At 37.9% G+C, this 17912-nt stretch overlaps 1 protein-coding gene across 2 annotated transcripts in view; it reads right to left on the reverse strand.

Moving 5' to 3' along the window:
* shoc1 (shortage in chiasmata 1) overlaps positions 1-17912 on the reverse strand; it is a 50476-nt gene that overhangs the window by 3085 nt on the left and 29479 nt on the right. For both annotated transcript variants that reach the window (XM_031906521.1, XM_031906526.1), the window contains 10 exons: positions 17180-17370; positions 14299-14371; positions 13481-13547; positions 11168-11346; positions 10121-10241; positions 8540-8651; positions 5737-5858; positions 2711-2804; positions 1665-1796; positions 56-205 (listed from right to left, as the gene is read on the reverse strand). In XM_031906521.1, the coding sequence (XP_031762381.1) occupies positions 56-205; positions 1665-1796; positions 2711-2804; positions 5737-5858; positions 8540-8651; positions 10121-10241; positions 11168-11346; positions 13481-13547; positions 14299-14371; positions 17180-17370 (1241 nt within the window). The remainder of the gene's footprint in view (positions 1-55; positions 206-1664; positions 1797-2710; positions 2805-5736; positions 5859-8539; positions 8652-10120; positions 10242-11167; positions 11347-13480; positions 13548-14298; positions 14372-17179; positions 17371-17912) is intronic.

Raw genomic sequence — 17912 nt, forward strand, 5'->3', positions numbered from 1 at the left:
TTGAAAAAAATCTTTTGCTCTGCTCTTTTGGGAATGTTTAATGTTTTTGTAAAACCTTTAGCACTTTTGAGGGCACATCTGGCATGATTGCCTGCAGCTGTTCCTTCGATCTTGACAGGAGCCATTTTAAGGATGAGCCTTTACGCAGCATCAGCTGAGCCACCATGGGATTAATGCAAGGAAATGCAAGTAAACACTTTTCTTCCTGTTAAATAAAGTGAAGGAGTGAAGATATTGTATATTTATTATGCTGATGTATGGGATCTATCATCTGGAATGTTGGGAATGTGGGGTTTACTGAATAAGGGGTCTTTTCATTATGTGGTGCACCATGCATTAAGGCTACTGAAAAGCATTGAGACAGAACCCAACTCAAAACAGTGCTTAACCTTGTGGAAAGCCTCCAAAAATTCCCAGGCATTCTGGAAACAATATCCCATACCTGTGCTAGAGTACCTTTAAATGTTTTGGGGCATCTTCTGCAGAGATCTGTTAAAAATGACTTATGTGGTCATTTTTTAATGTAAACCACTATTTTCTGATAATATTTGAAGAGACATTGGAGTCATTTACTGTACAAAGGGGTAGGTGGAAGTGCTCTAAGGGCAGTGTGGCTTAGTGCACTAAGGGCCACAGAATCACAGTCCTTTGAGCCCCATACATGAAACCCCCTCCAGCACTACTATATGTTCTGAAGCACTGACAGGCACAAAGGGGACCTGTACGGAATGCCTGCCATAATGCACTTTATAGAGGAAGGCACAACTCTATGTGCTTTGGGGCTCTTACATGAGCTTGTGAATTCCCCTGCAGTGGATATTTTCACCGTAAGGGAACACTTGAGTTAACACAGACCAATCTTTTCTGTCAGTATGTCTTCATTGTGCTGCAGGAAAGCGCAGGACACAGATGGAACACAACTTGATTAATTCATTGCAGGTCAGTGGAGTTTCCCTAATTTTAAACTCTACACTCATTTTTGTCCCTCTCAAGTTGCTCTGCATTGTCACTGCTTGATAAGTAAAGGTGGCCAAATGAACTGATCTTCTCCTGATATGCCCATCTAAGGTGGGTGATATTGTGCTAATTTGCTCACTTAGCCCTAGGGCCAAATGATTGAATTAAAATGGTAGACCTAGACACTGTCGAACTACATCAACGAGCCTGTGCGGTCCCTGATCCAAGGGTAAAATCAAATGTGCCCGATCGAGAACTGGATAATTTTAGGCCAGATGTTAGTCAGGTAAGTTTCAATGGAAGTTACATACAGAGGCGCTGCATTCATGAGGCAAGCTGAGATTGTTGCCTCAGATGGCAACACCTAGTGGGTTAGCAGGGGCGGCAAAAAGCTGCTCCTGGTAACTTTAAGACCCTAGAATTTACCTGGCACAGTTGTACTTTGCCTACACTCTTGTAGTAAGATTAACAGTAAAGCAAAAGGCAAGTACAGTAGTTTACATAATAATATGGTTATTCTGCACTATGCTCCATTTGATTGGAACCTTTAGATCTCTTGACCCTGGATCTGAGGGGCTTTTTCTTTCCGAGGGGCCCCACCTAAACAGGAAGTTTTAGACATTCTACCAGCAGCATTGATAATAACCCTTGATATATTTACATCAGTCAGTTAAATTGGCTTTTGTATTTGAAAATTGGGCACCAACCTCAGAAGGCATGATAGACAGCCAGGATCTATCCAGCCACTTATAGGGGTCACTCTTATAAGACATAAGTGTGTAGTCAGCGATCTTGCGAATTAGCAAGGCGGTTTCCTCTACCCCCGGCATAATAAAAACCTATACATTAAAATAAAATATTTTTTTCTTATATAATACTAGGAAAGGAAAGCAAAGGACAAGTACAATTAGTTTTTTTAGCATATCATAAAGTGATATGTATATTATAAAAAGAGAACCTTTGACTATGAAATCCCCTGGAATTCCTTGCATTTTCTCAGTCTTTGATGGCATGCAAATATCATGTGTATATCTGTTACCCACAAGAACACTGAAGACTTTGTGTGCATGTTAGCTGGCAGCAAGTATATAGAACACTGAAACTATCAGTGGGGAATAGCTGAGATTGTTTTTAGAGTGCTGCAGTACTTCTAGACATGTAGGCTATAGACAGCCCTATTGGTGGGACAAAAAGTTTTGGAATTTTTGGCTGCAGATAACCATTTTTTAACCCACAAAGCTTTTACAGTTCCAGCATTATTGCAGCTGTGCAGGGAGTAACACCAACCTTATTGTGCCAGATGCTTCAAAACAAATACAACAATACATGTACTTGCATGCAAACAGGTTTAAGGGTTTGGCCACTAACAGTGGCTACTGTGTCACTTCCTGCATGCAGCAACTAAAAAGGCATTAGGGCTTGATTCTTTTGGCAATTTTAAATGGTGACCACATGCAACATGCATTACTTTTAGAGAACACATTTAAAAAGCTATTTGCATCTGAATTCAGACTGTTGGTGGGAAGCTAACAGGGTTTCCCAACACAAATAGGCACAGTTGTGTACCAGCCATTAAAAGAGGCAGGATGGTCTCATTTATGAAGTTGGTTTTTAAGCAAGTATCCTAACAAATTACATTAATATGCACTCATCATTTTTATTTTAGATCCCCTTTAAGCGGATACAGCTAAACTGGTCTTTAGAATTTACACAAATTGTATTACCTTATCAACAAACATATTTATAGTTATACCTTTACTTCCAGTTCATCAGGCTTTGAAGCTAATGGAAGAATTGATGCATAAATTAAGGCCAGACTATTTAGTACATTTCCAGAAAGACTGTATCTGAAATATAAATACATAGATATCTTTAGGTTATGAATTACATTTTCATTTTTATTGAAGGGGCAAAGAATACCAATGTATTGTGCTTTATCTTAATACATAACTTTATGCACTACCTACCACTGAGGTTTCCCACTTATATGAACATTACTCCCCACTTTGATCAACAGTAACTCCACAAGTCCCTCCTTTGTATATAGAAGTTTAAATATATCAATTTGGCACCTGCGTCTGTTCAAATCATGCTCAATGAGAAACAGAAATGTACTTACCTATGAGATGTGATTGATATAATGAATTTAATAGAGAAAAATTGAGCATGTGTGTGTTAATTCATCACCTTTCGATACGGATCAATGAATTAAAATCTCATTTTCTTGATGATTTTTGTTTTTATTGTAAATAAATATGTTTAACATGATGAATTAAAAGTTATGTATTAAGATAAAGCACAAAAATATCCTTTTCGACTACATTTATTAAGTAGGGTGGTATTCACCTTGTGCAATCTCTTTCAACTAGCTTACTGTTTGTTGGTCTCCTTTTTTGTTAAAATTGCAAAGAATACCAAGACAGCTAATAGGATAAGATTTTTTTTTTTATTTAATTTTTTATGCTTTGTATTGGTTGCAAATGCCGATCCCAAGCATTCCAGATAATAATAAATATATTCGATAAATAAAACTTTGGTTGTGCATGCAATTATAATACACTAATATTTGTTTGAACCACAAGACCCTTGGTGCTGGTTGTGTTTGATATATATATATATATATATATACAGTGGTGTGAAAAACTATTTGCCCCCTTCCTGATTTCTTATTCTTTTGCATGTTTGTCACACAAAATGTTTCTGATCATCAAACACATTTAACTATAAGTCAAAGATAACACAAGTAAACACAAAATGCAGTTTTTAAATGAGGGTTTTTATTATTTAGGGAGAAAAAAATCCAAACCTACATGGCCCTGTGTGAAAAAGTAATTGCCCCCTGAACCTAATAACTGGTGGGGCCACCCTTAGCAGCAATAACTGCAATCAAGCGTTTGCGATAACTTGCAACGAGTCTTTTACAGCGCTCTGGAGGAATTTTGGCCCACTCATCTTTGCAGAATTGTTGTAATTCAGCTTTATTTGAGGGTTTTCTAGCATGAACCGCCTTTTTAAGGTCATGCCACAACATCTCAATAGGATTCAGGTCAGGACTTTGACTAGGCCACTCCAAAGTCTTCATTTTGTTTTTCTTCAGCCATTCAGAGGTGGATTTGCTGGTTTGTTTTGGGTCATTGTCCTGCTGCAGCACCCAAGATCGCTTCAGCTTGAGTTGACGAACAGATAGCCGGACATTCTCCTTCAGGATTTTTTGGTAGACAGTAGAATTCATGGTTCCATCTATCACAGCAAGCCTTCCAGGTCCTGAAGCAGCAAAACAACCCCAGACCATCACACTACCGCCACCATATTTTACTGTTGGTATGATGTTCTTTTTCTGAAATGCTGTGTTACTTTTACGCCAGATGTAACGGGACACGCACCTTCCAAAAAGTTCAACTTTTGTCTCGTCGGTCCACAAGATATTTTCCCAAAAGTCTTGGCAATCATTGAGATGTTTTTTAGCAAAATTGAGACGAGCCATAATGTTCTTTTTGCTTAAAAGTGGTTTGCGTCTTGGAAATCTGCCATGCAGGCCGTTTTTGCCCAGTCTCTTTCTTATGGTGGAGTCGTGAACACTGACCTTAATTGAGGCAAGTGAGGCCTGCAGTTCTTTAGATGTTGTCCTGGGGTCTTTTGTGGCCTCTCGGATGAGTTGTCTCTGCGCTCTTGGGGTAATTTTGGTCGGCCGGTCACTCCTGGGAAGGTTCACCACTGTTCCATGTTTTTGCCATTTGTGGATAATGGCTCTCACTGTGGTTCGCTGGAGTCCCAAAGCTTTAGAAATGGCTTTATAACCTTTACCAGACTGATAGATCTCAATTACTTTTGTTCTCATTTGTTCCTCAATTTCTTTGGATCTTGGCATGATGTCTAGCTTTTGAGGTGCTTTTGGGCTACTTCTCTGTGTCAGGTAGCTCCTATTTAAGTGATTTCTTGATTGAAACAGGTGTGGCAGTAATCAGGCCTGGGGGTGACTACAGAAATTGATATTGAAATTGAAAATTGAAATTGATAAACCACAGTTAAGTTATTTTTAAACAAGGGGGGCAATAACTTTTTCACACAGGGCCATGTAGATTTGGAGTTTTTTTTCTCCCTTAATAACGTAAACCTTCATTTAAAAACTGCATTTTGTGTTCAATTATGTTATCTTTGACTAATAGTTAACGGTTTTTGATGAGCAGAAACATTTAAGTGTGACAAACATGCAAAAGAATAAGAAATCAGGAAGGGGGCAAATAGTTTTTCACACCACTGTATATATATACCAACATTTTTTACTATTTCTTTCTTTTTAATTTTTAATTTTTTCCCCTCCACACTAGTAACACAGTTTATTTGTGTACAGTTACCTAGCAACATGTTTTCGCGCCTAAAACACGCATTTAAACGCTGATATGTACTCTGTTTTCCCTGACAAAAGTCCGACTGAAACGTTTGATCATTAAAAAACTCACCACTTGCATATAAGAAATGATTTCTTTATTTTCTCTATTGTGAAAACCCTACGAGTGCCGTCACTTTCTTGCTTATTATATATATATATTATTTTTTTTATATACTACTGCCAAGACGAATAGAATTCTTCCTGTCTAGTAAGTTTTTAAGTTTTAACTTCTATGTTAGTTCATGTTAGTGTTGCCATTTCATGAGCTGCATTTTCATCACAGAAAGAGCACAAAAGAGATTAATGATAATGATTTGATCAGAGAGTATGTCATCTAATCCACTGAAAGTACCTTAAACAAGATCTCATACAATTAAAAAAGTACTTACATAGAATGGTACCTCTGTTTGGAATATAATATGAGCCAACACCAGCTGTACTGCAGAGACAAGGCTACAAGCTTAAGGATTAGTTTCTCTGTAGACGCTATATCCAGCAGTTCCTCTATGTCCTAAGCAAAAAGTGTATATAAACTACAGTTTAGCTTTACAGAGGGACTACTTTTATGCATTTCACACAGTAACATTAGCACTTAAGGTCTGTGAATCTTTTCTATCCACCTAAATTCCAACTCAAACGCCATTTTTCAGTTTTTGGCGAAAGAAAGACAGTTTACAGACACTTTTGTGAATTTGTCTTTAAAACAATATTTTAACAACATTTTTTCTGACATTTTCAAAATCGAGTATGTAGTATGGAGTATGCAGTGTAACTCTAAGCTCTTCTGTTTTGCTTCGTTTCACTCAGTTTTCATTTCACTCCTCTGGTAGGGACACCATTGGGGGATCATTAACATATTAACGGAGATCAGTTTCAATCTTATTTGTAAAAGGTTTTTACCTCTCATTTGCATTATTATGCTAGTTTTAGCTTAATGTGGCATTGATAATGTTTTAAGTAAATATATTGTATAAATCTTTATTTAAAGGAAAAGTAAAGCCTCCCAGGCAAATTGTTAGTTTTAGCAGCAGTATCCCCTCTTTAATCACTTTACTGACACTTTCCCCAACTTATCTGTGGCCCCATAGCAGAAATATAGAGATGCTTGACAGCATTGCCAACCCCCCACCTTTGGCTGTGTCCCTTCTGTTCCCAGCAGCCATCTTGGTTAATAGCAAGCAGCACATACACACTGGCACCCAAACTGGGATATTGGAATACTGTGAATTCAAGGTTGGACTGGCCCAACAGGGCACTGGGGAAAACCTGGCCTTTTCATCAGGCATGTTGGTGAGTGAGCCAGATTGCTGCTGACCAGTAATCAGCAGGGGGGTATAGTAGTGCAAGGGAGGGGGGTCTTGATTCACTTCTTCCCATGAAGAAGGTATTTAAACACTTAAATCTTGTTACAGAAGTGCAATAACACAGAAATATAGAAAACATTAGAAAGCCCAGCAAAATCCTGGTGGCAAAACCATTATTACACGTCTCATGTAGATATGGGGCTGTGGGGCTTGGTTTGATTGCACAACAACAGATTTATTTTAGAGCTTAAGACAAAGTCATAAAAAATTGTCTGTAAAATGACATCTAAAATACAAAATCTGAGAACTGTCACTTTTATTTTGTCTCCATATCACCACTTTTGTGAATTACCCCCTAAGAATCAACAGTGATTTTAAAGAAGTGGTTCTCCTTTAACATAGAATGGCAATTCTAAGCAACTTTTGAATTAGTCTTCATAATTTACATTACATATTATGGTTCTTTTAATTATTTGCCTTCTTCTTCCAACTCTTTGTAATTTTCAAATTGGGGTTACTGACCCCAGCAGCAAAAAAAAACTATTCCTCTGTGAGGCTACAGTTTTATTGTTATTGTTACTTTTTTAGCTTTCTTTTCTATTCAGGCCCTCTCCTGTTCATTTACCAGTCTCTAATCCAAACCACTCCCTGGTTGCTGAGGTAACTTGGACTCTAGCAACCAAATAGCTGATGAAACTCCAAACTGTAGAGCTCCTAAACTTAAAATGAAATAACTAAAAAACTACAAATGAAGACCAATTGCAAATTGTCTTAGAATATCACTCTCTACATAATACTAAAAGTTAATTCAAAGGTGAACAACCCCTTTAATAGAAAAACATAGAATAAATAGAAAAAACACGACAAAATAGAATAGACAATTTATCTTCCCCAATGAAGAAGTAAAGGAACATAAAGCTTCTGGTTCATTCATTTAGCACTAAGTTAATACAAAGACACCTATTATAATAAATACAATAAATTAGTATAAATTTACAGAGATTAATTGCCATGAGGTATGAGATCCCTGCCCTGTAGAGCTTAAAACGTTATGTTTCATATACAATATAATCTAAAGTTAGCATTTTTTATCTCTTAAAAGTTGTCACAATAATCCTTTACTTATCTGCATCAGTTAGACCAGTGCTGTCCAACTGGCGACCCCCCTCTGTGTGGCCCCCCACCTGTCTGGCTGCTTTGATGGCTTTCCTTTGAGTAAGCATTAAATGGTATCAGTACTGAGATTAACTGGCCCCCTGCATGGTTCTCACCTCAGATTCAGGCTGTAATCCCTCTGTATTGTTTAAATATGTAATCCCCTGTGTTTTTCACACCTTTTAATACCTGCATTGTTCACCCCCTGCAGTGTTCACACCTCAAGCTCAGACTGTAATCACTCCCATTGTTCACTTCTTCACACCTCAGACATAGGTACTGTAGGTAGAGTATGGCACATACAGCCATCATAGGGCAGGTAGAGTATGGCACACACAGGCAGGGTAGGTCAGGGAGGGTATGGCACACACAGGCAGCATAGGTCAGGGAGGGTATGGCACACACAGGCAGGGTAGGGCAGGCAGAGTATGGCACACACAGGCAGGGTAGGGCAGGCAGAGTATGGCACACAGAGGCAGCATAGGGAAGGCAGAGTATGGCACACACAGGCAGGGTAGGACAGGCAGAGTATGGAACACACAGACAGCATTTGGGATTTTGCTGTGCTACCACCATTGTGATAAAATAGGTGTGGTTTGAAGTGGGTGTGGTTTCAAAAAGGGGAGTGGTCAAAACTGGCTTCCATTAGCGGCCCTCCACCATGTATGCTAGAGAAATTCCGGCCCTCGGCACCGTAGAAGTTGGACAGCACTGAGTTAGACTATAAGGGTACCTGCATTACAATGCTAGTGCGCCAGTCCAGAGAAATGATTGCATATTGGTCAGTGGCTCCAAACAGCTGCAAGGATGCACTACTGCTTCTCTCAATAAAGGTTATATTGTATCTGCAATGACAATTTAGGAGCTTAGAATACTGCATTCTTAGTAACTGTCAATTTCCTCTAAAAGACTGAAAAGGAAAGACTACAACAGATACATAGTGACAGATTTATTAAAGTTTGTATTTTTTTAGTTTTTCCAAGTCAAGCTTTTTAGCATTAAAAATTGTATGTTTAGATAATTACTCTAAAACACAAGTTTTTCGTAATTAATCAAGTGTAAAAACCACGAAAAACTCAAATACAAAACTTTTTTTAAAAAAACTTTATTTGATACAAAGTTTTAGAGAATTTCAGATTTTTTGCAATTTGTAATATTTGTAATACAATGAAAACTTTTATGAAAACGAGGATTTAAAGGTTTTTGGTTCTTCGTATTTGTTCCATGTTTTTATTCATTTGTGCTTTTTAATAAATTAGTGGACATTTGTGCTTTCTTAAACAGTGAGTTTAGTCATGGAAGAAAAAATTAGAGAAACACAAATTTTAATAGGCCTGCCCCATAGGGTGGTATTTACAAAAGACCTTTGACAGTTGTACAGGAGCACTAAGGGGAGCATTACTTTTTGGTCTGGTGAAACAAATTCAGGGGAAACATACAAACTCCTTGCAGATTGTGCCCAGGTTGGGACTAACACAAAACCCAAGGCCTGCAATGCAGCATTGCTACCCACTGAGCCAATATGCTGGCCATCTTAATTTCCTATGCCCTCAATGATTACTGAAATCATTTGTCTTGCTGTAGACAAAATGCTGTACACGAGCTGTGGCTAGTATGTGGTTCAAGAATGTTTCCTGGGCAATCTGAACGTCATGTGACTCCATCAGTAAAATTATTTCAGTATTAAGTGACAGAAGATTAGATCAAGACACTCCTCTTGCCTCAATCACTTTCACAGAATTATGTAGTACTCATCCTGCCAGCAGGTTTAGATGGCTGTGGGGCCCCAGAAGGCCAAACAAGAAAAATGTATGTAAGTCTTGGGTTTTAGCATAAACATAGCTTAAGTGTTACAAGGGAAATACACCTGGGTTTTTTCTATGCATGTTTCAGTACCATTTTACATTTTTCAGGCTGAGCATAGTTCTGTGATAACATTTGGTAGCAATGCATTATGCACATCAAGTACTGGACTACATAATTATTTTTATAGCCATTTTATTAATAACATGTTCTTGATAATCATTATCCCTGTTTGGTGAATTGTATAAGACATTTTCAGGAGAAAAAATGGTGGGTACAAGTCCTGCCTAACCTGTTAGAGGGGAAACAAGAACCTAAGCATTCCAGACTGATGCTTGTATGTTACCATTTGCCACTATCTCAGGCAGCTTGTTTTCATTTTACTGAATAAGAGACAGATGCAGAAGGGGAATTTGGACAGCCCTGGTGATCCTACAGTAATCAACATATAGTTTTCTTATGCTCCCTTTTTGTTTTAAATAAAAGCACAATGTGCTCATTGTAATGTTACCTGGACTCCATGAGCTGTAGAATTTCTGGCTTGCTTATAAGTCCTTCTGATGTCACAAATACATATGGAACTTTGATATCAAAAAGCATATCAGCAAAACTGATATTTGTAGATTTCCCAGCTAAAAATAAAAAGTAAAGCAACTGTCAGCAATTCATAATTGCCCAGCCCATCTTTTCTCTAAAAACCAATACAAACCATAAAGCTTATTTTGTACATGTAATCAAATACAGCTATGTCATAAGGCTATTAGGAACCAACAGAGTGCCGTGCGCATGCTTTTTTATCTATGCAATCAAAATATTTAATAAAAGCTTATAATTACATTTATTTAATGTATGAAGTGATTGAAGTTGTGATTCTCCCATGCAGGTCTCTCAAGCTTTACCCATGGCATAAAAACAATATGGGTATCTGCCTCAGTAGCTGCTAAAGGACCCATGTGGGACCCATAGGGTCCTCACCGGATTTTGGGCTACTATGGAATAAAAAAGTTTTTCTGTGAGGCCCAGAAAGTCCACTATGCCACTCAAAGGATAAGTAGAATGCCACTCCAAATTATATAGTAGTTAAAGACTGTATTTTTTAGCTTCAGACGAAAGGTATGTAGTGTTAAATGTTAATCTCATATATTTTTTCAACAACAAAGATATTTTTGGGGATACAAAGACTTTCTTTGTCCCTGTGTCAAAGTATCACAGGAAGTCCCAGTCCCTAATATAAACAATACATAAACAGTAATTATAAAATATATACAGTATTGCAGTGATCCCCAACCAGTGGCTCAGGAGCAACATGTTGCTCACCAACTCATTGATGTTGCTCACGGTGGCCTCAAAGCAGGTGCTCATTTTTAAATTTTAGGCTTGGGGCAAGTTTTGGAGGCAAAAAAGGCCAAGTATACTGCAAAACAGAGCCCCCTGTAGGCTGCCAGCCCATATAGGGGCTACCAGATAGTCAATAACAGTCCTTATTTTGAACCTCAGGAACTTTTTTATGCTTGTGTTGTATATTTACAGTGTATATAACATATATATGCAGTTTTACCCATAAAGGCGGAATCCTGTAGGCTGGTTATAAGGGTGACATAATGAAGTTTTAGGTCTTGGCACAGTGTCTGCCAGCAGTCAGTACCATCATACTCAATCACCAGTGAAAAATAAGTCCAAGGAAAATCTCTTCCTATATATTTGTTATTTACTACAATGCAGGAACAGCCTTTTAACCTGGAACACAGTATAACAATTTAGTGAAATAATGTAATTGTCCATTCACTACAAGATAACAGTACATTTATCCAAAGCACATAAAATGGTTCCTTATGCCTGAAATGACCAGATTGCATGGGAGCACTTACTAATGCTGTACTGGCATATGCTTTACATTATGTTTTAATACAAGGCTTGTATTTGCAGTACATGTGTGGCATCGGCTACAATGCAGTGGGACACTGCCTCTACCTATTCAGATTTATACTGCCAACTAGTGCACAGTGTAAACTGTGATAAATCAAGATGGTTTCTTTTTCAACATTTTAGTACAACTAGGAGACATTTCTTAAGGTCCCCATACACGGGCCAATTCTAGCTGCCGATATCGGTCCCTTAGATCGATTCGGAAGCTAATCGGGCCGTGTATGGGCAGTACTGACGGGATGCCCGACCGATATCTGGCCTGAAATTGGGCAGATCTCGATCGGGCAGGTTAGAAAATCTAGTCGGATCGGGGACCGCATCGGCTCGTTGATGCGGTCCCCGGACCGACTTTTCCTGTGCCCATCGTTATAATTCGATTGAATTAGCCTTGATTCTCCCGATATCGCCCACCCGCAGGTGGGGGATATCGGGAGAAGATCCACTCGCTTGGCGATCTTATGTTGTATGGGGACCTTAAGGCTAATGTCCCACAGGGAGATTACTCGCCTGCAATAAATCTCTGCTACAGGTATAGGACCTGTTATCCAGAATGCTCGGGACCAAGGGTATTTCAGGTCTTTCCGTAATTTGGATCTTCATACCTTAAGTATACTAAGAAATCAATAAAACATTAATTAAACCCAATAGGATTGTTTTACATCCAGTAATATATCTTAGTTGGGATCAAATACAAAGCACTGTTTTATTTTTACAGAGAAAAAGGAGATCAATTTTAAAAATCTGAATTATTTGATTAAAATGGCATCTATGGGAAATTAGCTTTCTGTAATTCGGAGCTTTCTGGAAATCGGGCTTCCAAATAACAGATCCCATACCAGTACTACTTTTCTCCCTGAAAAGCCCTTGCAAGGAAACTTTGGGCGACTTAGCGATGCGTATGCCTTCTCACCAGCGTTTCATATTTTTGCTGGTGGGAACGGGACTAATCTCCCCATGGGACATTATCCTAAAGATACACAAGGTTTCTAAATATATGTAATGTATTCCCATGGTGTACCAGCACTCTGGCTCATTATACATGCTTGGCAGGAGAAATTTCCCAAAATGATGGACCATGAGTGCCTTAGGCTCCTAAAACTGAGGTCTGGACCCCATGTATAAGGGTTCATCCACCAGTTAATAATTTTGATGTGCAGCTTTGCCATTAAATTAGTGGCTATTTTGTGTCTCTTATGGAATTTTTTTGGTTACATGGTATAGAATAATTAGTATAGTATAAGCATTCAAATAATCATAGTATAATTGGTCACATAGACCATATGCAGGTTTTCACCTTTGTGCACACACTTGTTATGACTGTGGTTATAAGTTTTAAGCTGGCCATACACGTACTGATATTATTGTATGAAACTTAGGTATCATATTCGGTGTGTGTATGGCGGATCAACAAGATGACCGATATCACAAAAGCTTCGGATATTGGACGTCTCATTGATCGGCTGGGACAAGATTCAACTCTGAACGTCAGTGGAGGGAACAAACAATCTTTCCTGCAAAGATCGTTATTGGTACGTGTATGACCACTTTTAGCCATAGATTTATTCTATGCATGATATATTTTATAATTGTGAAGCTATATTTATATTTTTTACAAATGTCTCTATTGTACTGTTTGGTTAACTGTTAAGTTATATAGTGCACTTTTGAGTTACATTTTTTTTATTAACCTGTCAAACATTTTTATTCAGTGCTTCTGTTTACTGCATGATGGATGTCACGGTGTGGTGATGTCTTGCATGTGTTTTGTGGTGGGTGTCTCTCTGGGTCACTCAATTGGTAATGAGTGCTGACCTAAATACTGACATTTGTATTTTATCAGTTACTTGTTTAAAATGTAACACTGCGGGGCTATGTGAGTTATAGGACAAACATTGTATGAAAATACAGATTAACTGTGAATAATATGAGAACAAATCTTGCTTACCTGTCCAAAACAGTTTTTCTGTTAAGACATGTGTCTTTTGTAGGACATAAACTGACTGTCTTCATACCTGGCAATGAGTTAGTTAAGAATCATAGGGCATTATTGCCACAAGGAAGGCAAGCAAGAATCTGCAATGTACAATCACAAGACACCAGCATGGCACAATTAAGGGCGAAGACACACAGAGCTACTAAGTAGCAGCTACATGTCACGTCTACTAAACGCCAGAAAATACCCTGCCATAGACAATAGACAGAATTGCCTCTGCTAAAACTCAGAGACAATTATCAGTAAATGATCAGCATTGTCTATGTTTGTAGCCATGGCAAGTAGCTGCTACTAGTAGGTCCATGTGTCATTACCTAACACCCTGGCCCAATTTAAGGAAAATGCTAAATGCTACACTTCTAATATCCAGTAGGTGAGCAATAGTTAATAGAAATTTCTATAACAATACTTCAATACATTTTTGATGCCCAATCTGTGATTTCAAAAATCCATTGTTGAGCATTAACTTATAGAATTGTAAACAGAAACATTTTAAGAAACTTGTGTCCTATAAAAACAGTACCCTATAAAAACTGTAGTCATAATAATTTTTGCACCAGTGTCTTAACCCCCTATTTTAAGTATTTAGGGTCAGAAGTATCCTGTAGCTGGCCATACTAAAACACTTGAATGTGTCAGATACTTTTATTCAGAGACTAATATCTAGTGCAGATAGGGTGGCCTGTTTGAGTTGAATTCTATACATACAACATTTCATGAGCAAAATACTGGTGGGTCAATTACAATGAAAACCCAAAACAGTTGCCTACCTTCTGTATTGCTAAGGGCATTAAGAATGATGCATTGGACATCACCTTGGTTTAGCCGTGTTATAATAAGAACCTGACATAAATGAAAAGACAAGTTCAAGCAATAGATACTGTCAATATCAAGCTATTGCTATATTGTTTTGAGGAGTTAAAGGGCACCTATCACCATAAAAATGGTTCACCAGAGGTGCCCGCACTCCGATTGGGGGAAGCAATAGTTTTCTTTATATAAACTTACCCCCCCCCCCACAGCGCAAGGTTGCCCCCACTAGAAGGGAGCTCCCGGTATGGGAAGCCATGTTGCGGCACATGCATGTGCATAATGAGTAAGCAGAGAATCTTAGGGGCTGATTCACTAGAGGTCGATAAAACAAGCGCTATTTATAGCATAGCGTGTTAAGAATTTTATCGCAAATTATTTTACAGGTGTCATAATTAAGACGTGATGTTATTTGCATTATTTAACTTGCGATGAGCGATTTTCTTGCGTTATTTCCTGCCGTGTGCGTTATTTCCTGTCACGCGCGATATATTTTGCCGCATGCGATACTTAGCACACAATATTACGCACGTAACCATTACCTTCTGAAAACTACTGTTATGAAAATTACCATTTCCTTGAAAATTGGAGGATGCATCACTCTAGGGCCAACACATACTTGAAAAAAATCCAACTGCAAACTCCATGTTGTGTTGCCAAAAGCTCAGGAACCGCAATTTTCTTTAAGTACCGCCTGCCCCAACTAGGTGTTAATATTCGCACAGAGTAATGCAATATTTTGCATGTTTAATGATTCATATGCTTTTGTGAATCATGCGTTAGTACTATTTCTATTCGCTAATTAACGCAATGCGTTAGAAATAACGCTTAGCGCTGATGCGTTTTTTTGCGCATGCGATATGTGTCTTAACGCATGCAAAATAACTTTGATGAATCGGTACTTATCTATCACATGCTTTTTAACGCAAAAAAGCATGCGATAAGCGTTATTGACCTTTAGTGAATCGGCCCCTTAGAGTGTTATAAAATGCAATACAGAAATACAGGTATGGGATCCATTATAAAAAAAAAAGAAGCTCTCTCCAAGATTTCTGTTTTCTCTGTGATAATAAAACAGTAGCTTGTACTTCATGGTAACTAAGCTGCATGAATCCATATTGGTGACAAACAATCCTTTTTTTTAATTAGTTTTTGTTGTTTTTCTTTCATTGAAACATGATAAAATGCTTGGACATAAACATATGGAAAAACAATAAAGTATAAATATGTACATGTTCAAAAGAAAATTGTATAAGGTCTCCTATTGTTGAGTTCCATTAAACACACATATATATGGGCTTGCACAAAGCATACCAATGACTTTGACCAAAAGTGTTAATGGTCAGACAATACAATGCAAAAAGAAAAGATTTCTCATTTTTTTAAATGTTGCTGTGGTGATCAAAAATATGTTGTATATATAAAAGCAATTTTGTTATTTCATTTGAATACATGATTATAAACTGTAGTTTTAAAAATCATCACAGCAGGCTTTTGTAGAGCTAGGGTGACACCTAATGGCCACAGCCTATAACTTTCAGCAGATATTTAAAAAGATGTTTGCTACTAATATCAGATCAAGAAGAGATCATCACATATTACAATCTTCTGCTAAAAGGTGTCCATATAGAAACAATGCTTTGTCTGAAGAGACAATCATTTATTAATGAGCTGGAGAGAGTGCAGAGACATGCAACTAAACTGGTAAAGGGGATGGAAGATGTGGGGTTGTTTTCTCTGGAACAAATGTGCTTGCGAGGGGACATGATTACATTATAAATACATTAGAGGTGATTATAGACAGATAAGGGGTGTTCTTGCTTCCCATAAAATGATCAGTGGACCAGAGGCCATCCCTTAAGATTAGACAAAAGGAATTTTCATTTAAAGCAGTGTAGATGGTTTTTCACAGTGAGGGCAGTGAGGTTGGGGAATGCCGTCCTAGTGATGTTGTGATGTCAGATTCTGTTAATGCCTTTAAGAGGGGCCTGGATGAGTTCATGAACAAGCATTATATCCAAGGCTATTGTGATACTATAATCTGCAGTTAGTATTTATGTTGGTATGTATGGTTTATGTACAGTATGTGAGTGTATAGATAGGTCAGAATAGGTTTGTGTGTGCTGGGTTTACTTGGAAGGGTTGAACTTGATGGACAGATACATAGCTAATTGCCTACATATATCCAACATTTGTTTTAAAAAGAATGAATGATAGGCCTCTATGGAGCTATTGCTGGATATGATTTTAACAAGTACGTCTTGCTCTTTATGGAGAATGTGTCAAGCAGCATTAAAGAAGAATTATTCAGGAATATACAGTGATGTAAAATGCCAGGATAACAAAAGCAAATGTTTGATATAATTTCCTAAAGCTGCTGTAAAGGGACTGTAAATCCAAAGCTGTTAACTTCAACTACAATTGCATTGTAGGCTTCTATCTTTATGCATCATTTTGGTACCAGCAGTAAAAATTCTATGAGGGTAATCATGTTGGTATTATGGGAATGTCATATATACAATTAGTTACAGTTCATAGCCAGTCACTTTAGGATAAAATCCTTTGTGACACAAAAAGTGTTGTCCTATATTCTGAACACTGAATTAGTGTATTTTCTATACATCCCTTGCTCTCTGTTGCACAGTTGTATAGCATGGGGCTAGAGTGCAGTCAGAACACTAGGTGATGGCATGTAGCTGCAGTGCACATAAGTAGTGTGTTTGGCTCACCAAAATCAGCCCTGTATTTGTAAGTAATACTGTATGTCTAATGAATTGGCAGGTAATGTTATGGCAAGTTGGAGTTTTGGGCTTATACTATTTTGATTTCATGAATACTTACTTTTGACTGTAAATCCTCACTGTACCTCTTTTCCTTCCACTGTAATAACAGGGCTTTTAATGTTTTGATTTTGGGGTTTTCTTCTCGATCCCTCTCTCCAACAAACTGGATAATCCGTAATTTTCTCCACACACCATCTAAACTGGCTCCCAGTGCACTCTTATATATTTCCTTTGCTTTGCACAAATATACTTTAGAGACACAAGAAATGGTCAAAATGAAAGCCAACAGTTTGCAGGTGTATAGAAACTGGTGAGGGAAAATGTGCATGAGTATATTTTATAAATATATATATTTTTTGTAAACAAGGTTAATTGCTACATCCAATAGTAGTAAGTAAGTAAGTAAGAAAAGCCTAAATGTAGATCCATCAGTTACAGTAACCCCCCAGGGGCCTGGACCATGGAGTCTGGACCTGAAAGCCCCCCTCTCCTGGCACTCCCCTACCTTAGAGCTGGTGGGGGCGGGCACGCAGACAAGTGGGTCAGGGTAAGGGTAGGAGAGGCTGTGCTCCCCAGGCCCCTTTAAATACTTTTTTGTGGCCCTGCTGCACATAGTGATCAGTGATCAGTCATATTCATTCCTACATAGAACCCAAACTATTTATAAGATTTCTAACCAAATACCACATATCTATATCAGAACAATCTATTTAATATACTGAAAATAATCTTTAAAAGGTTATACCCTTCTTTCTAAACCAGATATAAAACTATGAATGTGATCCCCAGAT

This window comes from Xenopus tropicalis, chromosome 1, assembly GCF_000004195.4.
Source record: "Xenopus tropicalis strain Nigerian chromosome 1, UCB_Xtro_10.0, whole genome shotgun sequence".
In the NCBI taxonomy this organism is placed as follows: Eukaryota; Metazoa; Chordata; class Amphibia; order Anura; family Pipidae; genus Xenopus; species Xenopus tropicalis.